Genomic DNA, 21622 nt, shown 5'->3' with positions numbered 1-21622 from the left:
GCGCAGAGCACTGTCGGCAGTAAAAGAGCCGCACACGCCTCTACAAAGCCTCCAGTGACTGACTAGACGCTTTGGTCTCCATAGACTTTCATTACATTACAGTTAGCACGCGAGCTACAAGCGTCGCCCAAACACAAGACGCGCTGAAACGCTGAAGAATGAACCATAAAAGTAAGAAACGGATTAAAGAGGCGAAGCGGAGCGCTAGACCCGAGCTGAAGGACTCGAGCGACTGGATCAAACACAATTACTGCGAGAGCTTTGATCTGTCGCACCGGACAGTGAAGGTAACGATGCCCAGGCGTTACCGGTACCGTAAAGCTGGACGCTACACGCAGGCATCTTGTAGTTTGTTGTTGAACTCAGACATGGTTTGGTGGCTACGTTCATCAGCGCACTTCCTCGTGCCAAAAGACGCACTTTAAAAGTTAATTGTCTTAGTAATGAGCATATTTTATGTTTAAGATCAGCTGTGTTTATTATACGTTATATTGAGGTGCGTGTAGAATAATTTAGATGTTTCTAGAATAGTACCATGGGTATATTATATCATAACACTGGTTCTGAATCAGGGGCCCGGGGCCAACTAGGAGACCTCAGCAAACTTGCAAGGGGCCTAAAAATGACTTCCAGTTATTTAATGATCTGGGTTTACACTATGTGGGGCTAACCTATATATCCAGGTTTTATCCAGTGATTTTTAGTAAATAAATTAATATCATTTTAAAATGTCAAGAAATAGGAATAATTTGGTCACACTTTATTTTAAGGTCCAATTCTTACTATTAACAAACCATTAACTACGACTAAGTTTTTTTACTTATTAATAGTTAGTAAGGTAGTTGTTAATTTTAGATATTTAGTAGGATTATGGATGTAGAATATGGACATGCAGAATATGTGCTTTATAAGTACTAATAAACAGCCAATATGATGATAATAGGCATGCTAATAAGCAACTAGTTAATATTGAGAAGTGTTACCTTGTTTTTTGCAGTTAAGTTGAGTTTTAAAATATTTTTTTGAGTCGTAATTGGGAGTTTGACCCCCTCTACACTAGCACGCTCTCTTCTATTTTTTTTATCCTATTTTTCTTTTTGTTTATTTAAAAAACCTTGACCCTGCAACATTATCATTCTGTTATTTTTATATTCTATCAACTTTTCTTTTTTATTATAAAAAAGACTCTCTAGCTCTATATTCTATTTCTGTTATATCTATTTTCCTTTTTTAATTTATTATTTAAAAAAAAACTGTACTGCGTTAGACTAACTGGGACTTGGCACAGCACTTAGCCTATATATTGTTGCTGTTTTGTTAGTTTGATTGCTTCTAAGTTGCTTTGGATAAAAGCATCTGCTAAATGATTAAAAGTAAAAAGTGTGTGTGTGAGTATACATAATATATATATATATATATAAAATCATCCAGTAAGTCACAAGTGACTGGAAAATCAAGTAAATTCATTAGTTAAAAAAAGAGTGGAAACTTTGACAATTAAAACTTTTCGAATCCTTAATTTGGAATCCTTAATTGTAAAAAAATTGTTGTTTTAGTTGCTTATTTTTATCTATAGACCCTCATAGTTTCTGTAAATAAATAAATCAATAAAAATTGGAAAACCCAAAGTTCTTTGAAGTAAAAAAACAAAAAAAAGAAACTAAAAAGTTTGAGAGTAACTGCTCTAAAACGGTGTTGTTATTTCTGTTTTGGAGTCTTCTTGACACCGTTTTCATATAATGGTAGTGTAGTTCTTGTGAACGCACAAAAACACCATTAATTGGTCAGTACCATTTACGTACTATATTCTGAAATCAGACAAAATCTGACCAAAATAAAAATCCAAATGCCCATCAACACAATGATATTGTCGTTGGTGTTTAGTTGAACAGATGCCATTGACACGAATCCTGCCAGCTGACTTCTCGAGTCTTACTGCCTACTAGAATTACTGTTGTATAGGAAGTGCTGATGATCATGCTCCAAAGGAGAAAAAAACACCCACAACAGCAAACTTGAGGGTCAGCTAATGACCTTTCTGCTAAAAAGCATTAGTGCGTGTCCTCTCTGGAAACAGATTAAAGTCCCATCAGCTCTGATAGATGTTGTCAAATGTAATTGAAGCTCATATGCAATTGAATCATACTCTGCGAAGAGCTCAACTGCAGGAAAATCTTCATGGAGTGGCTAAAAATAATCTTGACCAACGACACCTGAGCCTTTTTAGAGACCCTGTTTAAGGCAAACAGTGCGCTATTGCTCTTTTAGTGTCATGGGGTCCTTAAGTTTAAGGAGTTTTTCTTAAATTCCATTTCTTAAACCAAAAGGGATCTAGATCTGTCTTAGAGACCTATAGGACTTTATAGTACTGTCAGTACATTTTGGCTCAGAAACCCAGAACAGAGTCTTCATGCAGCTGTTGTCAAACAACAGTAGTTCATGTGACTTTTTACCTCTAAAATGGACCATACATTAAGTACTTATGAACTATATTCCAAAGTATTGTATAGCTTTGAGAAACTGACCAAATAGTAACATATTAAAAAGCCTATCAACACAGTGGTGTTATTGTTGGGGTTTCATGGTCAAATGCCATTGACATCAACCCTGGCAGTTGACTTTTATGATGCTTTTGATGGTCTCCTAAAGTTTATCTACTGTAAAAAAGAAAAACCGGCCTTGGGTTTTAATCTGAAGGTTAAATTCAATCACATTCAGGAACATGCGAGTTCCTTGTCCTGTTAACCAGTCTTCAACTTTGGTTTTTAGTGCTCTGGTGTATGTAGGACTTTCTTTAAAGCTGCTGTGAAATGATGATTGTAAAAAGCTTCACAGAAAATAACAACGGCTTGCCTGTCTTTGTCCAGGACAACGTGGAGCGAGTGGACACCCAGCGTCTCAGTCCAGAGGAGTTCATTCAGCGTTTTGAGAAACCGTATAAGCCTGTCGTTCTGCTGAACTGCCAAGACTTGTGGCCAGCCCGAGAAAAGTGGACCTTGGAGCGACTCAAGCGCAAATACCGCAACCAGAAGTTCAAGTGCGGCGAGGACAATGATGGCTACTCTGTCAAGATGAAAATGAAGTACTACGTGGAGTATTTGGAGTCAACCCATGACGACAGCCCCCTCTACATCTTCGATAGCAGTTTCGGCGAACATGCTAAGCGGCGCAAGCTTATGGAGGACTACCAGGTGCCAGTTTTCTTTAGGGACGACCTCTTTCAGTTTGCAGGGGAGAAGCGCCGTCCTCCATACAGGTAACGCTTCCTTTCTTTCCATCACTTCTCAGTTTCAGCCTTGCTGCTATAAAAAAAATAGATGCTAAACAAGCTGCAAATGGTGCTTACTATTGCCACAAATTGGGTTCACTTTAGTGTCCCATTTCTTTCAAAAGCATTAGAGGTGCAAATCCCATGTTTGAAACTGAAACTATTACCTAGCATAATATAACAGTATGAATATGCTACATTTATAGTATAATATAGTTATTAGTTATGACTTGAAATTAGTTATGAAAATGGAAAAAACAATATGTAGTATAACAATGTAATAAACTTTATTGAAAAGTATAATGCATTTTTTTTAAAAACATTTAACAATTTTTCCAAAGGAGCGAAATATGATGATGATAAATTTTCCCACAAATAGGAAATTCACTATAATATAATATAATAATTGTAATCATTGGCTTACATTTGATTGATTCCCCCAAAGAAGACATTCAATATAATATAACTTTTTTTAGTACTATATTAAACTTGCATTTTAAGTGTTTTATTTTTTTTGTAGCTAATGTTTTATACAGATTTTATAATGATTCTAATGTTTTATAAGAGTTTCTGACACTAATTGTACCCTACTTGTAGAAAGTAGCAGTTTATGTAGTATGTTTAGTCTATTAAGGCTATTTTTTCCTGTTCGTGTAGGTGGTTTGTGATGGGTCCTGCCCGCTCTGGGACGGGCATCCACATTGATCCGCTCGGGACGAGTGCGTGGAACGCCCTGGTGCAGGGCCACAAACGCTGGTGCCTGTTCCCCACCCACACGCCCCGGGAGCTCATCAAAGTGACGCGAGAGGACGGGGGAAACCAGCAGGACGAGGCCATCACCTGGTTCAACGTCATCTATCCCCGCACACAGCAGCCCACCTGGCCAGCAGAGTTCAGACCGCTGGAAATCCTTCAGCATCCCGGAGAGACTGTGTTTGTGCCCGGTCAGTTACTGCACTCAGCCGATTTATTTTCCATTGACAAGGTTCTCATATTTTGGAACTTTCACAAGGCAGAAAGATTAAAGATCATCTGGCATTGATCCTTGATTTTTATACTTGTGAAAATGTGTATGTGCAACCAGAGCACATGTGGAATCCCACAATGCAGTAGACTGATTTGACTTTGTTTTACAACTTCTGAAGTCGTAAATAGGAACAGTGTTATTCCATTCAACAATCTTCATTCTATACAACATAACACTAACATGCCCTTTCATGTCTGTTTTGTTGGACTAGTTTCAAAATGTTTTACTGTTCCACTATTTTGTGCTGAAGTGGATTATCAGTTCTAATATTTATCCTGTATATAAATATAGTAATAGTAATAATATGTTGAGTGTATTATGAGTGCCGAGTAATGCTTCTACATAACTTTAAACCACATGGCATTCAAGCTTCATGCCACATGGTGTTAATGAGACTGGAAAGGAATCCATGGCGCTTGTTCAGGCTTTGTCTGTCTTGTTTATTGACTTTAAATGGAGGTTGGCATTACAAAGAACCCATCTGAGTGGAATTTAGCTGCTCAGTTCAGTGAAAAACAAAGTATTAGTATGAAGGTGGATGACCTATACTCATAACATAAGCACACTTGGGTCAGTCACACCCATCATCCCATCTGAAGAAAACAGATCACTCAGATGAATACAAAAATATCTGACAGATACAGACTTGACTTTGTTCACAGTAATGTTTTTGAGGAACATCTTAAGTATTTTATCATAAGAGTTTTTTCAGTGCAGATTGTCAGAAATTCTAATGCTTGTTTATTATATGTAAACAGCAGTAGAGATGATGATAATAATGCAGTTTAAATCCACAATTGTGTCAAAATAATATATTCTTGTGCAACAAATCAGGCAGCTGTGATTGTAATTGAGGTTGAAACCTGTGTTTTGTGTAGGTGGATGGTGGCATGTTGTCCTCAATCTGGACAAAGCTATTGCTGTAACCCAGAATTTTGCGAGCACCACTAACTTCCCCATCGTGTGGCACAAGACTGTGCGAGGTCGCCCCAAACTCTCCAGAAAGTGGTACCGGTGAGACCCTGCTCTGTCTGACTCTGTACACTGATTTCTTCATTCACTTAAGATACTTTTTATTAAAGATGTTTATATTTTTGCGTCATGTCCAATCAAGCTGTAAGTGGGAAAATATGTGGCAATGTGTATTTTTGGAGAAATGGTATTTGTTTTGATCATTTAAATGGGTTTGTGATGTAGTTTGTCATGTGTGTCTCAGGATCCTGAAACAGGAGAGGCCTGATATTGCTGCTTTGGCAGATAAAGTCGACCTGCAGGAATCAACAGGCATCGCCTCGGACAGCTCCAGTGACTCGTCCTCCTCTTCCTCCTCCAGCTCCTCCGACTCTGATTCAGAGGTACAGCTTGTTCCTGCTGAAGCCCACACACAAACTCCTTTACTAGAGTCCTGACATGAGCTTCTGAACACCTCCATCTGATTCACCTGCTCACTGACTGACCCACCATGTAGGTCTAGACAACAGAGCTAAAATGTGTGTTTTCTTCCTCTATTTTAATAGCTGTTGATAATTGAATTAAGCTTTTTCTTTTCTTTCTTTTCAACACTCTCATTCAGTAAACATGTGAACCGTTGGTGAAAACATGGGCTGTACAGTTAACACAAGCTAGAGGGCGCCCTGAAATCATATTAAACACTACAGTGTGTTATGTTACTATTTGATTTAAATTAATAGCCTATTCAAATGTCAGAAATGATTCACAATCCTCAAAGAAAACATTTAATGAAGTAGTCATATCTGTATTTTCTATACATATTTCTGTAACACTATCTATTTATCTAAATGCACACACATATATAATAGTAATAAACAAATACATATTAAACAGTCTGAATGTAAAAATGTTTTGATAGTTTGATTCTTCAAGAACTCATTAAAAACTGTTTTCAGCATTGATTAATAATAATAAATGTTTCTTGATCTGCAAACCAGCATATTAGACTGATTTCTGAAGGATCATGTGACACTGAATCACTTTGATCACAGGAATAAATTACATTTTAAAATGTATTCAAATAGAAAACGGCTTTTGTAAAAATTGTAATTATTTCACAATATTGCCTTTTTTTTGGTGAGTATAAGAGATTATTATGAATATTCCTGATCCCTTTCTTTTCTGCAGTAATATGCATCTATATTTTTATACAAACATTCACCCCAAATTAGAAGAACCATCATTTCAATTAAAACGAGCCTTTCAAAATTCACATAAATTTGTTTAATTCAATAAATAACACTGATTGTGAATCTAGTTCAAACTAACCAAGGCATGCTTTTGACAGTAGAATATTTGAACATTTTCATTCGTATTCATTAAATCCCATATTTTCATGTGAACATGAGATGCTTACGTTCTCACATTTGTCCTTTTCCCTAAAGGCTGACTCGGGCTCTGAGGGCGACACCATGACCCATCGCAGAAAGAAGAGGAGAACCTGTGGCATGATGGGGAACGGTGACATCACAAGCCAGGACGACTGCGTGAGCAAAGAGCGCAGTTCATCTCGGTGACGTCCTGCTCGACAACAGAGGGGCTGCAGCCATAATCGTCTCCTAGAGCATGAAGCGTCGCGCTCTCTCTGTCTGTCGCCCTCAGGAGACTCCTGTCCATTAGATAAGAGGTTGCCACTGCGTCACGTCTGGGCACATGATAACAAACTCAGTCCTAGTGCGCTTTTAGAGATAAACACGAACAAAATATCCAAATATGTGCTCGCTGGAGGAGCGTTGCATGAATGAGTCAACAGCTGTGTGTGAGAAGAGAAGGGAAACCCTTCTTGTGTTGCCTTTGATGTCAGGCTCTGGACAGGAAGCTTGATGTCTCCTCTTGTCCCAGTGCCAACGTCGTTAATCTGCGTTTGATTCAGAACAGATGCCGTTTTTATATTTCACAGGGGTTATGTGCAGATTTGTGAGAGATGTATCATGACCCATCTACGGTAATATGGTTGACCTGATGTGTAATGCTGCATTTAGCTCTTTGATTCTAGAAAAGATATTATTTTATTACTGATTCTACTTTATTCTTGAGCTGCACTTAAACATGGGTTTCTTGTCTTTTGATTAAACTAGCCCATATTACTTAAAACGGTTAAACAGCAGTGATTTGAGGTCCCTTTACTCACTCTTCTACATAAAAATGTTGATTTAAAATGCCTCAAACTTTCAATTAGAAGCCCTTTATGGAGCGCCACACAACATGTGATTGATATATATATTTATTTTATATATATAGATGTTTCATTTGCGAAAACAACTCAGTTTTGAACAATTTTCAAAAATTGCAGTTGGGTTATTTTGATTAGGTAAAAAATACCTAAAAATACAGTATACAACTAACACAATAAAAACATGACAGCGTAATAAAAAACATGATTTTTTGGAAATTATCTGTTTTTGCAAATAATACACACTTCATATATATCTATCGTTTGCACGAATTAAGAATTTGCTCCCACAACCTATTATTTCCCTTATTTAGCCAAAAGTTTGAACGCACCTTTCTTCAGTTGGACCTACTGTGAATGCGCAAAATGTCCGGACCGTTTGAACTCTACTTTTCTCTTCTTTCGTCTATTAACAGTGAATTCAATGGTTAATTTAGCTCAGCTAACTGAAACACGAGGTGTTTTTCTTTTATAACCCTTCTGCGTAAGTGAAACACTAGGAGGCGCTTATTTATTATACAGTGCGCTATGAGCCACGCAAAAGAGGGGGGAAATCTTGCAATCATAATTCATATAATGTCTTAATATGTTTTCAATTCTTTTTAGTGGAAGGAAATAGCGTAACTCCAAAAATGGCAACCTGTCATGATCTAAATGTTTCAGGGCTGGACTCTGTTGTGGTGTGAGGTGATTAATGATCAAAGTGAGTGTTGTTGAGGGGTTTGTGTCAGTGCTTGCTTTGTGTGTACGAGTCGAGGAGAAAGATGTGGTTTAAAAAGTGCCTATTTTTACCTGATGTTGGTCATTCAGGTTGCTCATATTTCACATTCTCATATCATTTCTCAGAGCTATGGTTTTGAATTGCAAATGTTAGTGTTTTAATGAATAGCCTGTGCTCTTAGATGAAGCCTCCCACTCTTGTCGCTCCAGATCTTCAGTGTTTTCTCTAGGGTATGTTCTTACTTCAGCTCCTCGTGTTCAGCACCGGCTCGGTCATGTGACACTTTGATGTTGCTCAGATCAAAACAAACTTAATTATGAAAATTGTTTAATAAAGGTTTCTATGTATTTATCTTGATGTTATCAGTGTTTTTGTCCAGATATTGCGTGTTGTCCACTGGGCATATTTAACCGTTCAGGGTGTGACTGTACATTCAAACCACCGTGGTTGATTTTTTTATTGACCATTGCATGCCATATTTCCTCTTTATACGTCATTGTGGTTATTTATGATGAGATCCATTCAAAGGGGTCGCGCACCAAATACCAGCAGAATATCTCTTATCCCAGATAGTTTGTAGAGGTCTTTTTTTGTAGTGACTTCCATTGCACTCAACTTATCAAATGATGCAGCTTTTAAATAGCCTACTTTCACACAATTTTAAAACTTTTAAACTATGCCTTTGTTTAAAGAGCAATGAAATTTATTAGGAATAGCGTTCCTGTTTATAAGAAAACAAGTTTTTAAGTCATGCATCAGAGGGTTAAAGTTAGTTTTAGAGAGAATGCGAAATATATTGCGATCTAATATAGGCTATATGCAGTGATATCCATTAAAAATATAACCATACTGCATCAACATTATAAGGACAATTTACTGTATGCAATCTGGTCAAATTTTATATATTTCTAGGCTCCTATTATAAGTTTAGTAGTGACGCATATTATACTGTCCATCACAATAAAACATTTTTTTTTTTCAAAACATCCGAGGAAAAAAAAGAAAAACTTCTTTTGCGCCTTCCAGTGTTGCTCCTTTAATAAGGTGGGCTGTCCTGTAGAGAGTGACGCTCCTTTGAGTGTCATTGGTTGTGTCTCAAACCCTAATAACCTGCCTAACTAGCATTTATGGGTATCAGAAAGAAGCAGCATTTTTGGAATCCTTAATAGTTGCGTTTGGAACGTAAGTTTGATGCCCGTTTATTTTATCTGACCTATTATTCATGCACTTGAGCTATTCATAATTTAGCTGTTTTAAACAAGATAAATTTGATCAAATGCATGACTAGTTACAAATGCATTTTATTTATTTTAAGCGTTCAAAACGCAGGATCGTTCGTCTTTTGGAGCTCACAGGCGCGTCCTAGTGCGCAACCCTGAATTGCTGTCTTTGTAGGCAGCTGACTAGGATTTAAGACAAAGCCATTTGAGAAAGCGTCTCTGGCACATGGGCTTTATGAGATCTCTCGCTCAGAAGCGATCTAACGGGACGAGCTCATCCGCGTCTTACATGCCACAATAACCAGCAACCTTTCAAACTTGCACTTGTTTCTTAATAACAACGACAACAGCAGGCAATCATGACTATAGACGCGCCCGTTATTTTGTCCGCACTTTTCTTTACGATCATTGCCATTATAGTTGCAACAGCGTTCCTGGTGAAGAAACCTGCGCAAAAGAAAGACCAGAAACAGAAACCGCACGAGGAGAGATCAGAGCGGGTTACTGCGTATCACCAACCCACAGTGGAGCAACCAGCTCCAGCTCCAGTACAGAAGGAGGTGATTATTGAAAAGAAAAGAGAAGAACCCGCTCCTCCACTAGAAGCTGAAGTCATCCCCGTGCAACAAACACCTGTACAGGTAAGATGCGTCCTGGCCATTCAGTGCACCTTGCGTCTCCTCTACACTGTTTTTGGTTTAAGTGCGCATCACGCATGAGTCGGCCTGGCGTCTTTAGCCTCGCGGCAGGAGTGCAGGGTTTGTAAGGCGGTCTGTCAAGTTTCAAAACAGTTCAGCTTTTTAAAATGTGTCTCCAATCCAGTTCCGTTTTGTTGCGCGTTTTTCGACGCATGAACATTGCGTAAACGTTTCATTAAGAGTCGTTCCACGATATATATATATATTTTTTTCAATTGTTGATGTCAGTGGTGTCCCTGAAAACCTAAAAAAATAGCCACTATCGCAAAATTTGTAATAGTTTTATTAATGGTGCTTGTGTTGGTTTTAATGGAAACTGTAATGGACCCTGTGGGTTTCCACTAGTAGGTCGCCTTCTATTGGTGGCTTGTTAAAACTACTAAATCCTAATAGAATATGTCCCTAAACACACTACAGAAAACCATTTTTAATGTTTGTAACAGTAGGCTATTTGTAGTGGAAACCATATGAAAAATTGTGCCATTTATTTGCAGTGTTTGTACGCACCACTCCAAATTGGGGCAGCCTGTATAATTCGTTGTATAAAGGATGAAGTGGCAGCACTTGACCGCTGGCAGGGTTTATCAAAGGTTCACAGCTGATTGCCAAACGGTTTCCAGCAATACAAGATTTTTCAAGAGCTCTTTCAAGAGTTTTCATAACTGTAATGCAATAATGCATAAACTCTAGAGTCAATTTGTGTAGTTATGTTACTTTAACATTCATTCAATGTAGAAACATGGTTGCTCCAGTGAAGGAGAACTAGGCCTACAATTTCAATCCTTGTTTGGGAAAAAACGCTGACGATCTTTTCAAAACACTGTGGAGACGGCCATCTTGGCGTTGATTACAGCATGTTTCCTTGCTCAGCCTTTTTTAAACTCCATCCTGGTGAGAGTTCAGCAGGGTTTGTGAGTCTTGTGACCTTTCATATGAGAACGCGTTTGGTCTTGTCTTAGAATGTGCTCACCACAGCAGAACCCAGAGCTTTGGACGTGACGGACTCCAGGGTCCTTCTATATATGGCTTCAAACGTATATCCACTATATTTAAAGGTGTATATTATATAACATGTTGCCGTTGAGAGCTCAAGAAGTCTTGAGCACAGGTGTGTGTGTGTGTGACACTAGTGAGCACATGATCTTAAGTGAATACTAAAAGGATAGGTGCTAAAATGAGCTTCAGAGTTCCAGACTTCCAAAACTGACCCTTATTGTGACACCATTATTTCTCTCTCTGGTGGACTACTTGATGATCTTCGATTACATTTTTAGTTTAATACAATAACCACTTAAAGTCCATATTCTGGCTTTATTTTGGAAAGCAAACATTTACATAATCCACAGATACTGGAATATTCCTATATATGTAATAAAAAAACGTTTGTCCTCCTTGCTCCAATAATGTATTTTATCAGTAGCTTGACTTTTCACCACTTTTCTGTATCTAATATCACCCACAATTACCTTTTGTTTAGTCATGCGTATGTCTAAATTAATGTTTGTTTATGGATATTGTAAATAAGGTGTTTAAATGACCCAGAAATCTGGTATATGACATTTTAAAAACTGTAATATTTACTTGATCTGGTTTTGGCTCGTTCATACATTAACATTACATAACCAGAATATGACCAAATTCTGATCGATATTGGAATATTCTTGTATCAGAACATTCTTCTTTTTTGACTTTGGTTCCATTTACTTTCTGGAACCAATCAGTTTCACTTTACAGTTTATATAATGTTAATAATAACTATTATTATTAATTATCGATTTATTTCATAATATGGAACTAGTTCTGTATATCAATTCTCTAGCCATTTCCAACTCCTATAACATATATCAAAACCTAATTTTATTTTTCCACACTGGCAACACAGTGTGTATCCTTGCTTTTTTCTGAGCTTCATTCTCTTTGCTCAAAGAGGCAGAGGTAAAGGCTGAGGAGGAGATAGCTGTTGAGCCAAAACAGGAAGAGCCTGCTGCAGTCGCACCTGTAATTGAGGAAGTTGGCGTTGTAGAGGAGCAGCCTGCAGTTGAACCTGAGGTCATCCCCTTGCAAGAAACACCTGTCCAGGTAAGATGCGTGATTTGATGTACTTATTTCACAGCGTGTAAAGGTGCAATTTATATGTATTTTGTATAAATTCTTTAGTTTTTATTTTCTATTTTTATTACATTGGGATGTTCTGTGTTATGTTTTCTGTTATTTTTATATTTATTGGTATATTTTAGTGTCATGATGGTTTTATTTGAGTGGCTTGGTGTTTTGTCTTTGTGTATGACCATGTGCACTATCTATATTAGATTACCGCCCTCTCTGATTCATCATGTGGCTTTCATTTGTACCACCTGGATTACTGCAATTATAGGGCCTTTCGCTCCACTTTAGTTCCAGTAAGTCTTTTTGCGCAAACTATTTCCCAGTACCATTTAAAGGGTTGCATTCGCACCGACAGTGGGTACTAGGAAGTGACGTAAGCCGGTCGACAGCGACGTCATTTGTGCGCGGCATTCAACAATGGAAACAAAGATGAATAACGTTAACAGCAGGAGGATGGGGGACGCTGTGATCAGAGCTGTGTTTTTGTTGTGTCTCGCGGGTTTCACAATAATGGACGTGGAATGTCGATGTATATGTCAAGCGATTGGAAGAACGGAAAGGAGGACTAGGAATCTCCAACGACGATTGCCAGTGCTAATGTTCAAGTGCCTGCACTTCAGCGTCCGTCCATCTATCGGTGTTCTCCATACTTGCGAAAGAAGTTAACACAATGTTTACACGGCGTTTTAACTCATGGCAAGAGAGAGGGTTTTTTTGTACGCATTTGGCCAATCAACGTCTACTTACGTCATGGGTAGTACCAGTTGTGCTGGTTAAACCCTGCTCCGTAGTAGGAGCTAATTTGGTTCTCAAAAAAGGCAGTCCGGTACTAAAATCGCACCCAGTTCTGGCGATGCGAAAATGCCAAAAAGTGGGTAGTTCCACTATTAGTTCTGGTACTACGAAAAGGTTCCTGCAGTGCGAAAGGCCCTTATGAGCTTGTAGTTCAAGATTGGTATATTATTATTATGTAACTTAAATGCGTGATAGCACCAGTTTGACACCTTTTGAATGTAATGTGTGTACATGAATTTGTCTTGGACTCTTTGTCCAGTTTGACACAGACTGAATTTTGTTCCGCTCAAGGCACTTGTTTTCTCTTTCTGTGATTGATTTTCTCTTTTTATTTGGAACATGGATTCAAACCATAATGTGAAATTCATAACAAACTTTAACTCACTGTCCTGCAGTGTGAAATGTTTTCACTGAAAATGACATTGATGATGACCTACAGCCAATAACGGGGCAAAGGAAATCAACTCCCCTAGAGTCATCACCCCAACTATTCTTTCCTCCATATTCTTGTTGTTGTTGTTTTTCGCTGTAAATCAGCATACGGACAACGTGGAGCGCTAGCTTCTTTTCATTTGGAGGAATTCCAGTCTTGAACCAGAATTCCACTCAAGCGTGATCTTATGTCACTCCCTGTATCACTTCTCGTTCTGTAAACGAGACCGAGTTGTCTGGATTCTTCGTAGTGAAATAGTGTGTAATGTGTGACGACCCTCTCAGTCACCCATCTGGCATGTAATGTGCCAACCTTAGCAACTTTGGCAACAGCGATCTGACAGCTTTGAAAATCATGTAGTGTATACCTGGCTTAAGACAGCACCAGCTTGCCTTTTAATACACTTATAAAAATAAAGGTTCTTTTATAAACACCTATGGTTCCATTAAGAACCTTTAACATCCATAGAACCTTTCCATTCTACCAAAGGTTCTTCAGATTGTTAATGTTCTTCACACTAACAAAATTTAAGAATTGTTCACTGATTAGTTTTTTTTGGAACTCGGTTCCTCTATGGTGTGGCTGCAAACCCCCCCCCCCCCCCCCCCCCCCCCCCCCCTTAAGAGAACCTATTTTTAAGAGTGTGTATTCCTTTTGATAGCTGTGAAGTTCCACACATTAGAAATATTAGAACTGCCGTCACACCTTCTGCTCCAGTCCTCTCCATTCAGTACTGCAGGAGACACTCTGCTATCCATTACACAGTGTTATGTAACATTGATTTTTCTGCCTCCACTAGCCTGACTAAATAACCATGAGAGTGATAAAATTACGAATAGAGCCAGGCTGAATTTTGTCTAATCTCCTATAGCCAGACTTCAGACTAACTGCATGAAATCTGGTCTGCATTGCCGCTCATTCTGGCTGAGAACTGCCCACCAAAGAGGACAAGGGGCTGTTTGTTTAGAAACGAACAATTACAGTTCTTTTTATACATTTAGGGGCCGAATAGTAGACCAGCATGGGGAATAAATCAATTAAAAAAATGGTAAGGCAATCACAGTGAGTGGTTTACTTCCACTGCATATAGCTTCCACTGCACGGCATATTTATCAGTGAATGTCTTCATGCAGAAGCTTGGAATATATTGATGATATATTACTCTATTGAGGCTATAAAGTATATTTACATAACCTTTCTTGGTTCCTGCTGAGTTTTATTTTCAGCTCTAATCAATACCAGGCCATAAATTTCAAACGAACCTCAAGAGCGTGACAGAGACCCAATTTGCATACTTTTATTGCACATTATAAGTACATACTTGATGTAAAATAAGTACTTTGAAATGGATGAGCACCACTGACACTGGATGTACTAATCTTTAAAGCACTACAGATTATGCACAGATAGGGACTAAGGCCTTAGATTAGCTGGTTCAGGTGCGTTTGGTTAGAGGTGATACTGAAGTCTGCAGGAAGGAAGATCTCAAGGGGCAAGGTTGAGACTTGTGTTGATTGGTTTCTAGGGAAGAAATAAACTCTTGGACTGTGTTTGTTACTCATGGGGCAGTTCTCCAATAGATGTGTGACTTTGGAAGAGAGCTGGAAGATGGATCATCTCCAGCAGAACTTGCCCTGCCTCTTGCCTGGATGTAGTAATTTTCTAATGTTAAAGTAAACTGTCAAAAATATATTTAATGCATAGTTCTGACAGACACGGAAACATAAACCTTTAATATCCATTAATAATTTAATAATGTAATCATTTTCTATAAAACTTTGGTTAATGCCAATTGAGAAAGTCCACTTAATGACATACTTTCAACAGAAATGACAGTAAAGTGTATTTACCTTTACTATAAATGTTTCAGTACATTCAGCAGCAACTTTAAATATATTCCAAAGACAACAGAAGTTATGAAATAAATTAAGTTACATATAAATGTAAACCATATTTTCATTTAATTCCAAATGTCCAAAAACATTGCATTTGTTCACATTTAAGTATATTGTTTTGGAGTAGGGGACAATTCTTGCCATTGAGATGGGGAAAAAAATTTTTTTTCCCATAAGTACTAGTTTCAAAAAGTATGCTAAAGTGTTTCTTTTCACAAAAGGCACCATATTTTATATCATATACAGTATATCATCAATTTTGGATAAACTCCCCTTTAACCAACTTGTAAAAGCACAGCAAGCTGTGTTTGGTCACTTTTAATGTCAACCAGACAGTGTCTTCCTGTCTAAATAGTCCATTTTTGGACACTCTAACCTGAAAATTGTACCAAACTTTGATGATAACCAAAAGTCTATTTCTCATTTAATTGTTTCTCTTGTTTTACTTGGACATTTGTCACATTTGGAAGTAAAATGGGTTGAGAATGCCATTTCATGTTGACTTTAAACTCCGTAACCCCTGTGGTCCCCCATGATCTTTGGCTCTGTGACCTTTAGACGTGTTGACCTGGCATGATTCTTTCTTTCAGACCCCCCTCTGTGTCCCTAAAGACATGAGTTAATCTCTAGAAAGAAGGGCTTGAATTGCACAATTCTTTGCACTGAGCCTTATGGATCGACTGCAGGTTTAGAGAGTGTTAAGGAACTGGTTCCTAATTGGTTCCTTCATGACTCCGTACATTGTTTATCTGCTATTTTTGCCTCATAATCAGATTTTTTTTGTTCTGCTTTTGGATGGTAAACCAATGCCACAGAGTATGCAGTGTGTTTTTTTTTTTTTTTTTTTTTTAAGCATCTGGACCAGTTAGAGGAAGTAGAATTTAAAAATAAAGGAATTTGTCCAAAAATGACAATTACTTGAACACTATTCAAAGTGAAGCGTAGCCTATGACCTAAATCACACTTGCTTCAGGGGTTGGTTAATTGCGTAAATTTTTTCAGTTTATCTTTCTTCCCAAGTTCCTGTTCGGTCTCTTTCTCCCACAATTCCAACTCTCAGCTCTTCAAGATTCCTTTGTTTGGAGTGTTTTACCTTCCTTACATGGCAATGTGTATTCAGAGGGAAAACCTCAAAGAGGAAAGCTGTACCAATCTGCTCTGAGGTGCAGCCAACAACAATTCAACACCAGCAACAACAAAAAAACAGCAAAGTCCTCCAACGCAAAGCTTGTGTCTGTTATTTTGGCTGGAACATAACATGTGAATGAGTGACTAAACTGCAGGGTTAACTTAAAACCAAAGACGTCACCGTTGAATATGCGGACCATGAGCATCTGAAACAGGGCGAGCGCTCAAAAACATTCCTCAGCACTTTGTTTCTGTCTCCACGCCAGTCAGGCTCCTAACAGCAGTCTGTTGTGGAATCCGTCCATCTGCCTGCTGATTCGTCAGGCTTTCCTCTGACTTTGCTGGTTTGGAATTTCGGCCCATTACTGTTAACTTCCTTTTTCAGTGATCTGTACAAACATGGGCATGATTGATTTCTTCTAGGTGTGAGTTTAACTGGAATTAGTATCCTAAGATTGTGACCGGTTGTATTGGGACGTTAATGTTTTTATATCCTCAATGAACTGTATACATGAACATTTGGTTGAAGAATTCTGGAAAAATAAAGAGCATTTTTAAGGTTTTAAGGTTTATTAGCACAGTTTTGTTTGAGGTGTACAGTCTAGAGTAGGTGTTGAGTGTTATATTTGGCTCTATTCACATTTAATGTTCATATGAAATATACAGCCAAGTTTCCATATAACATTCCAACTGATGTTTATTAAAATTCATTAACTGAACCTACATTATAAAACTGACCCAGTTAAAACCACTCTGGTTCATGAGGTGACCAGATCACCACTCTCTAGCCAGTTATTTCCTCATGTATAGGCACAGAATGGACGTGTTGGCTTTAGTCTTTGCAGTGTGTTCAAGCGCAACTTTTTGGCCCAGACGCAGGCAATGCGAGGCGACAGCACAGTCGGATTTTGTCGCCGCTAGTTCTTTGATGTTGGTTTGGAGTCACAGCTTTTCCAAGGCAGTAGTCATTAAAGTTTAGAAACACATCTACAGTTATAAGCCCTTTCAGTCATAAGTGGTGATGTCTCTTAACTAAACAATGGTGCAGTGCAGTATGCTAGTAGGCAGGCACTGACTGCACATGATGACTATGACCTTATGACACAATGGCCTTTTTGTAAGAATTCAAAGCAGAGCTGAATTTGAATTTGTGGTGAATTAATTCAGTGTAAATGCTTTCCGTAAATGAGTGAAACAATGAGAGCTTATTCCAGTAAAGATGCTTTGGCCCACTGCCTCAAATTATTATTAATACATCTTTATTATTTTCTTGCTGGAAATATGGAAATAAGGAAGTGAGGAACATGTAGGCTAAATAAGGTCTTTACATGAGTAACTGATATTTACAAGGGAATTTTTTTTTTTTTTGTTAAAGTATCCTGCACATCAAATGAAATGAGGCACAATTTATGTTTCTGTGTCTGTCAGAACTACGCATTTAATATATTTTTGACAGTTTACTTTAACAGTTCATTTTATATATATATATGACTCCAGGGACAAGTAAAAAGCATAAAGTCTCTATAAATCCTCTCATGATCTGTTTGTCTTAGGTGATCTATCAAATTTAGCGTCACATGTATTCTCACTCTGACCTCCATATGTGGAAGCATCAAATATAGATTTCCCGTCATCCACTGAGAGAGGATCTGAGATGACCGTTAAGCCTGAGATGGCATCATATGCCATCTGACATCCTCGCAGGTTTTTCATGCTTTCTAAGAGCATCAGGGGCTAATGGACTGTTGGCAGTCATCACCACGAGGAAGAATCCGTCTCAAGCTGCCCTAATTCCCTCACCACCTTTGTGTTTATGTCAGGGGACAGAGAGCTGCGTAACATTAGGTAACTTTTTTTGGAATAAAAAATATTGAAATGTTGATTTCATATAGTCAAATAGATAGTTCTAGCTTTAAAACAGCACAACTGTGAAATCGAATTGTTATCTGTAGTGTCAGAATTTATGCTCTAAATTATAACATAAGTTTCCCGCCATCTGTAAAAGGAAAACAAATGGTAAAAGTGAATTTTTTTTTTTATTGCAATATACACTATATTGAGAAGTATTGTCAATACTGTTTGCCAACTGTAAGTGGTATTGGAAAGTGGAAGCGTTTCAGAACAGCAGCAACTCAGTCCAAACCAGAAGTCTATGTAAAGCATTGGTCTCAAACTCAATCATTGGTCTCAAACTCAATTCCTGGAGGGCCACAGCTCTGCACAGTTTTGCTCCAACCCCAATCAAACACACCTGATCCAGCTAATCAAGGTCTTTAGGATCACTACAAACTTCCAAGCAGGTGTGATTTGTAGCTGGTTGGAGCTAAACTGTGCAGAGCTGTGGCCCTCCAGGAATTGAGTTTGAGACAAATGATGTAAAGTTACAGGACAAGGACACCAAGTGCTAAGGTGCATGGTGCATAAAAGTCACTAACACACTGCTGATTCCATAGCTGAAGAGTCACAAACTTCCACTGGCATTAATATCAGCGCACAACTGTGCAGCAAGAGCATCATGGAATGGGTTTCTATGGCAGAGGAGCTGCTTACAAGCTTCACATCACTACGTACATGCCATCCATCCAGTGGTGGCTGCTGGTTTTTCAAAGAGGGGAAGCTCATTTTCGGCCTACATCATAAAAATTGTCCATTTATCTATACGTAAATTCTGCCCTATGTGTGCAGTTTGCTAGCTGGCTAGTTCACCCCTACGACGCTAGCCTGGCCTACTGAATGAATGAATGAACAAACGATCTAAAAAAAGATATTAAACTCGACGGAGGAAATGTGGGAAATGGGTTAAACTGAAACAAGGAATGTGGTGTATAATTGTGTGAAATGTATAATGAAAATTGGCTAGCAATTTCGCCAAGCAAATATCAAGAAATGGGTTGCAGCAGTTTGTCTTTTGACTACACTTGCAAAATCCACTATGGGACTGAGCTCGAATAGCTTCAGTGTCAGCGACTTTTTATAGTACAAAATCGCTGTCAATCAAAAGGAGATGCAGTCTTTCGACAGACTCTACAATCATCACGCAGAAGCCCGGAGTCCAGGCCAACCCACTCCTCCAGTCACCCCCAGAGACGCTGAGCATCCGGGGCCGGGACATAATCGCAGCATTTATCCAATGACCGTCTAGTTTCAAAGCACTGAAAAAAACTGTTCAAAGCAGCCCCATTGAAGTCAATGGACGCTAGGCTTCAACAGGGAAATACACTGTGACGCTACAGGAATATATGAGAAGGAAATCGAGTCACCTGCTATATGTAGCTGATTCTGAACGAATTCGTTTTCGAGATGAACGTGTTCTAACACATTTTTAGTCAATAAAATGTTAACGCAATAGTACATATTTGACCATTAATTTTTTGGCATTATAGGGGAAGCCGAGCTTCCCTTGCAGTCTTAAAGAAATCCCCACTGCATCCATTGTATAGAGTGATGTAAAGTAGGGCTAAACGATTAATCGGAATTAAATCGAAATTAAATCACGATTAGGCAAAAGCTGTGATTGTCATGTGTATCTTTCAATGAAGCACAGTCCTGTGATCAGTAGTAAGTCTCCATCTGAAGAATGAAACCCCAAATATGCACCACAGAAGAAAGGTAATCGCAGATCGTTCCAGGAAACAGAAGATGGAACTGCTTTCATTGATTCAACGTGACTTATAAACACAGGACTACGACAATATATGGTTTATCCGAGTTCTTGTAAATTTCATGTTTTACTGTTCAAATAGGGTGTTGCGTTTCTACTGACATTACTCTTGGTTGTGGTGTTCCACAAGGTTCGATCCTTGGGCCTGTGTTGTTTTCAATGTATTTGCTCCCCCTGGCTTCTATTTTTGAAAAATATGGTGTCTCCATCTATATGCTGATGATACCCAGCTTTATCTTCCTCTACAGCGTAATAAGTATTCACTTCAGCCATTGTTAGATTTCTTACACCGGAACGAAAACAAATCTGAAATTTTGTTTGGTACTAGGGAAAATGTTGCTTTTAATTTTGATCTTGGCTTCCTCACTTCATATAATACACAGTGTGCCAGGAACATTTTACAGGCATTTTATTTGACTCCAGTTTAAAGTTTGATGTACAGATTTCAGCTGTAGTTAGGCCATGTTTTTACCATCTTCGCCTTCTCAGTAAAATTAAGCCCTTCCTATCTAGAGAAAATCTTGAAACAGCTATCCATGCCTTTATATCATCTTGGCTTGATTTATTGTAACACTTTGTATTTTGTATCTCAGTCTTCAATTTCTTGTCTTCAGTTAGTTCAGAATGCAGCCTCTAGACTGCTTGAAGGGAAGCGAAAATATGACCATATTACTCCTATTTTAATATCCTTACACTGGCTACCTGTCAAGTATAGGATTGATTTTAAAATCGTATTATTTGTTTACAACGCCCTCAATAACCTGGCTCCTCAATACATAACTGATTTGCTGCTTCCGTATACCCCATCTAGAATCTTGAGATCTTGTGACCTTGGCCTACTCATTGTCCCTAGAGTTCAACTTAAAAATCGTAGTGATCACGCTTTCACTATTGCGGGACTGAAGCTTTGGAATAGCCTTCCTCCCTCTATCAGAGGTGCCCCATCTATCAGTATTTTTATCTAAAGACATATTTTTTTCACCCTGGCTTATAACACCCCTGGGTTTTTTACTAGTTTTCGGATGTACCGAAATGAAAATTCTTGGCCGAAGCCGAACAAAATGAAAAACTGGGCCGAAGGCTGAATACCAAACACGGTGAATACCAATGTAGGCTTATTATTTTTCACCATTGCATAAATTAAATCGCCAGAATGTGCTTTTTACTCTCTTGTCCTGCTTTTCAAATAAAAAATAAATAAATTGCAAAACGACTTAAAAATATTTACATAGCACTGAACATTTTATCAGACATTATACCAACAAAGCACAACTTAACTTAAAATTTATAAGTTAGTGAAATAATATTTTTAGGCCATTTTTGAGACCCCCTTCTTGAATCAGGCATGTATTTTTTTTTTTTTTACTGTACAAATAAATGCAGCCTTACTGAGCAGAAGAGACTTCTTTTTTAAAGCTTTAGAATGTATTACAGATCCCAATTTGAACACTATGTGAATGTTATAATAAATGTATAATGAGTTGTT

The 21622-nt window shown here is 38.2% G+C and overlaps 2 protein-coding genes across 3 annotated transcripts in view; both read left to right on the top strand.

Annotated features, from left to right (window-relative positions):
• The first annotated feature begins 146 nt into the window (after window positions 1–146).
• LOC306867708 (bifunctional arginine demethylase and lysyl-hydroxylase JMJD6-like) lies at window positions 147–8550 on the top strand. Its single transcript, XM_079413541.1, has 6 exons — window positions 147–287; window positions 2868–3256; window positions 3926–4212; window positions 5174–5309; window positions 5512–5650; window positions 6692–8550. The coding sequence occupies exons 1-6, from the start codon at window positions 159–161 to the stop codon at window positions 6821–6823; spliced, it is 1212 nt and encodes a 403-aa protein (XP_079269667.1). The 5' UTR covers window positions 147–158; the 3' UTR covers window positions 6824–8550.
• A 774-nt stretch (window positions 8551–9324) lies between these two features.
• Window positions 9325–21622, top strand: part of LOC306869153 (uncharacterized protein) — a 28269-nt gene continuing 15971 nt past the window's right edge. The window contains exons 1-2 of one of the 2 annotated variants that reach the window (XM_079415782.1): window positions 9325–10061; window positions 12048–12197. In XM_079415782.1, coding sequence (XP_079271908.1) covers window positions 9780–10061; window positions 12048–12197 — 432 coding nt within the window. In that variant the 5' untranslated portion in view covers window positions 9325–9779. The remainder of the gene's footprint in view (window positions 10062–12047; window positions 12198–21622) is intronic. The other variant, XM_079415781.1, reaches the window with a different exon arrangement.

The sequence above is a fragment of the Barbus barbus genome (assembly GCF_936440315.1).
Source record: "Barbus barbus genome assembly, chromosome: 4".
Lineage (NCBI taxonomy): Eukaryota > Metazoa > Chordata > Actinopteri > Cypriniformes > Cyprinidae > Barbus > Barbus barbus.
Note: the sequence above shows the minus strand (reverse complement) of the source record. Positions and strands in the feature narration are given on the sequence as shown.

Coding starts and splice junctions, on each gene's coding strand:
- LOC306867708 (XM_079413541.1), top strand. CDS start 159: ATGAACCATAAAAGTAAGAAACGGATTAAAGAGGCGAAGCGGAGCGCT. Junction 4,213..5,173: donor AGAGACTGTGTTTGTGCCCG/GTCAGTTACTGC, acceptor TGTTTTGTGTAG/GTGGATGGTGGCATGTTGTC. Junction 5,310..5,511: donor CTCTCCAGAAAGTGGTACCG/GTGAGACCCTGC, acceptor TGTGTGTCTCAG/GATCCTGAAACAGGAGAGGC.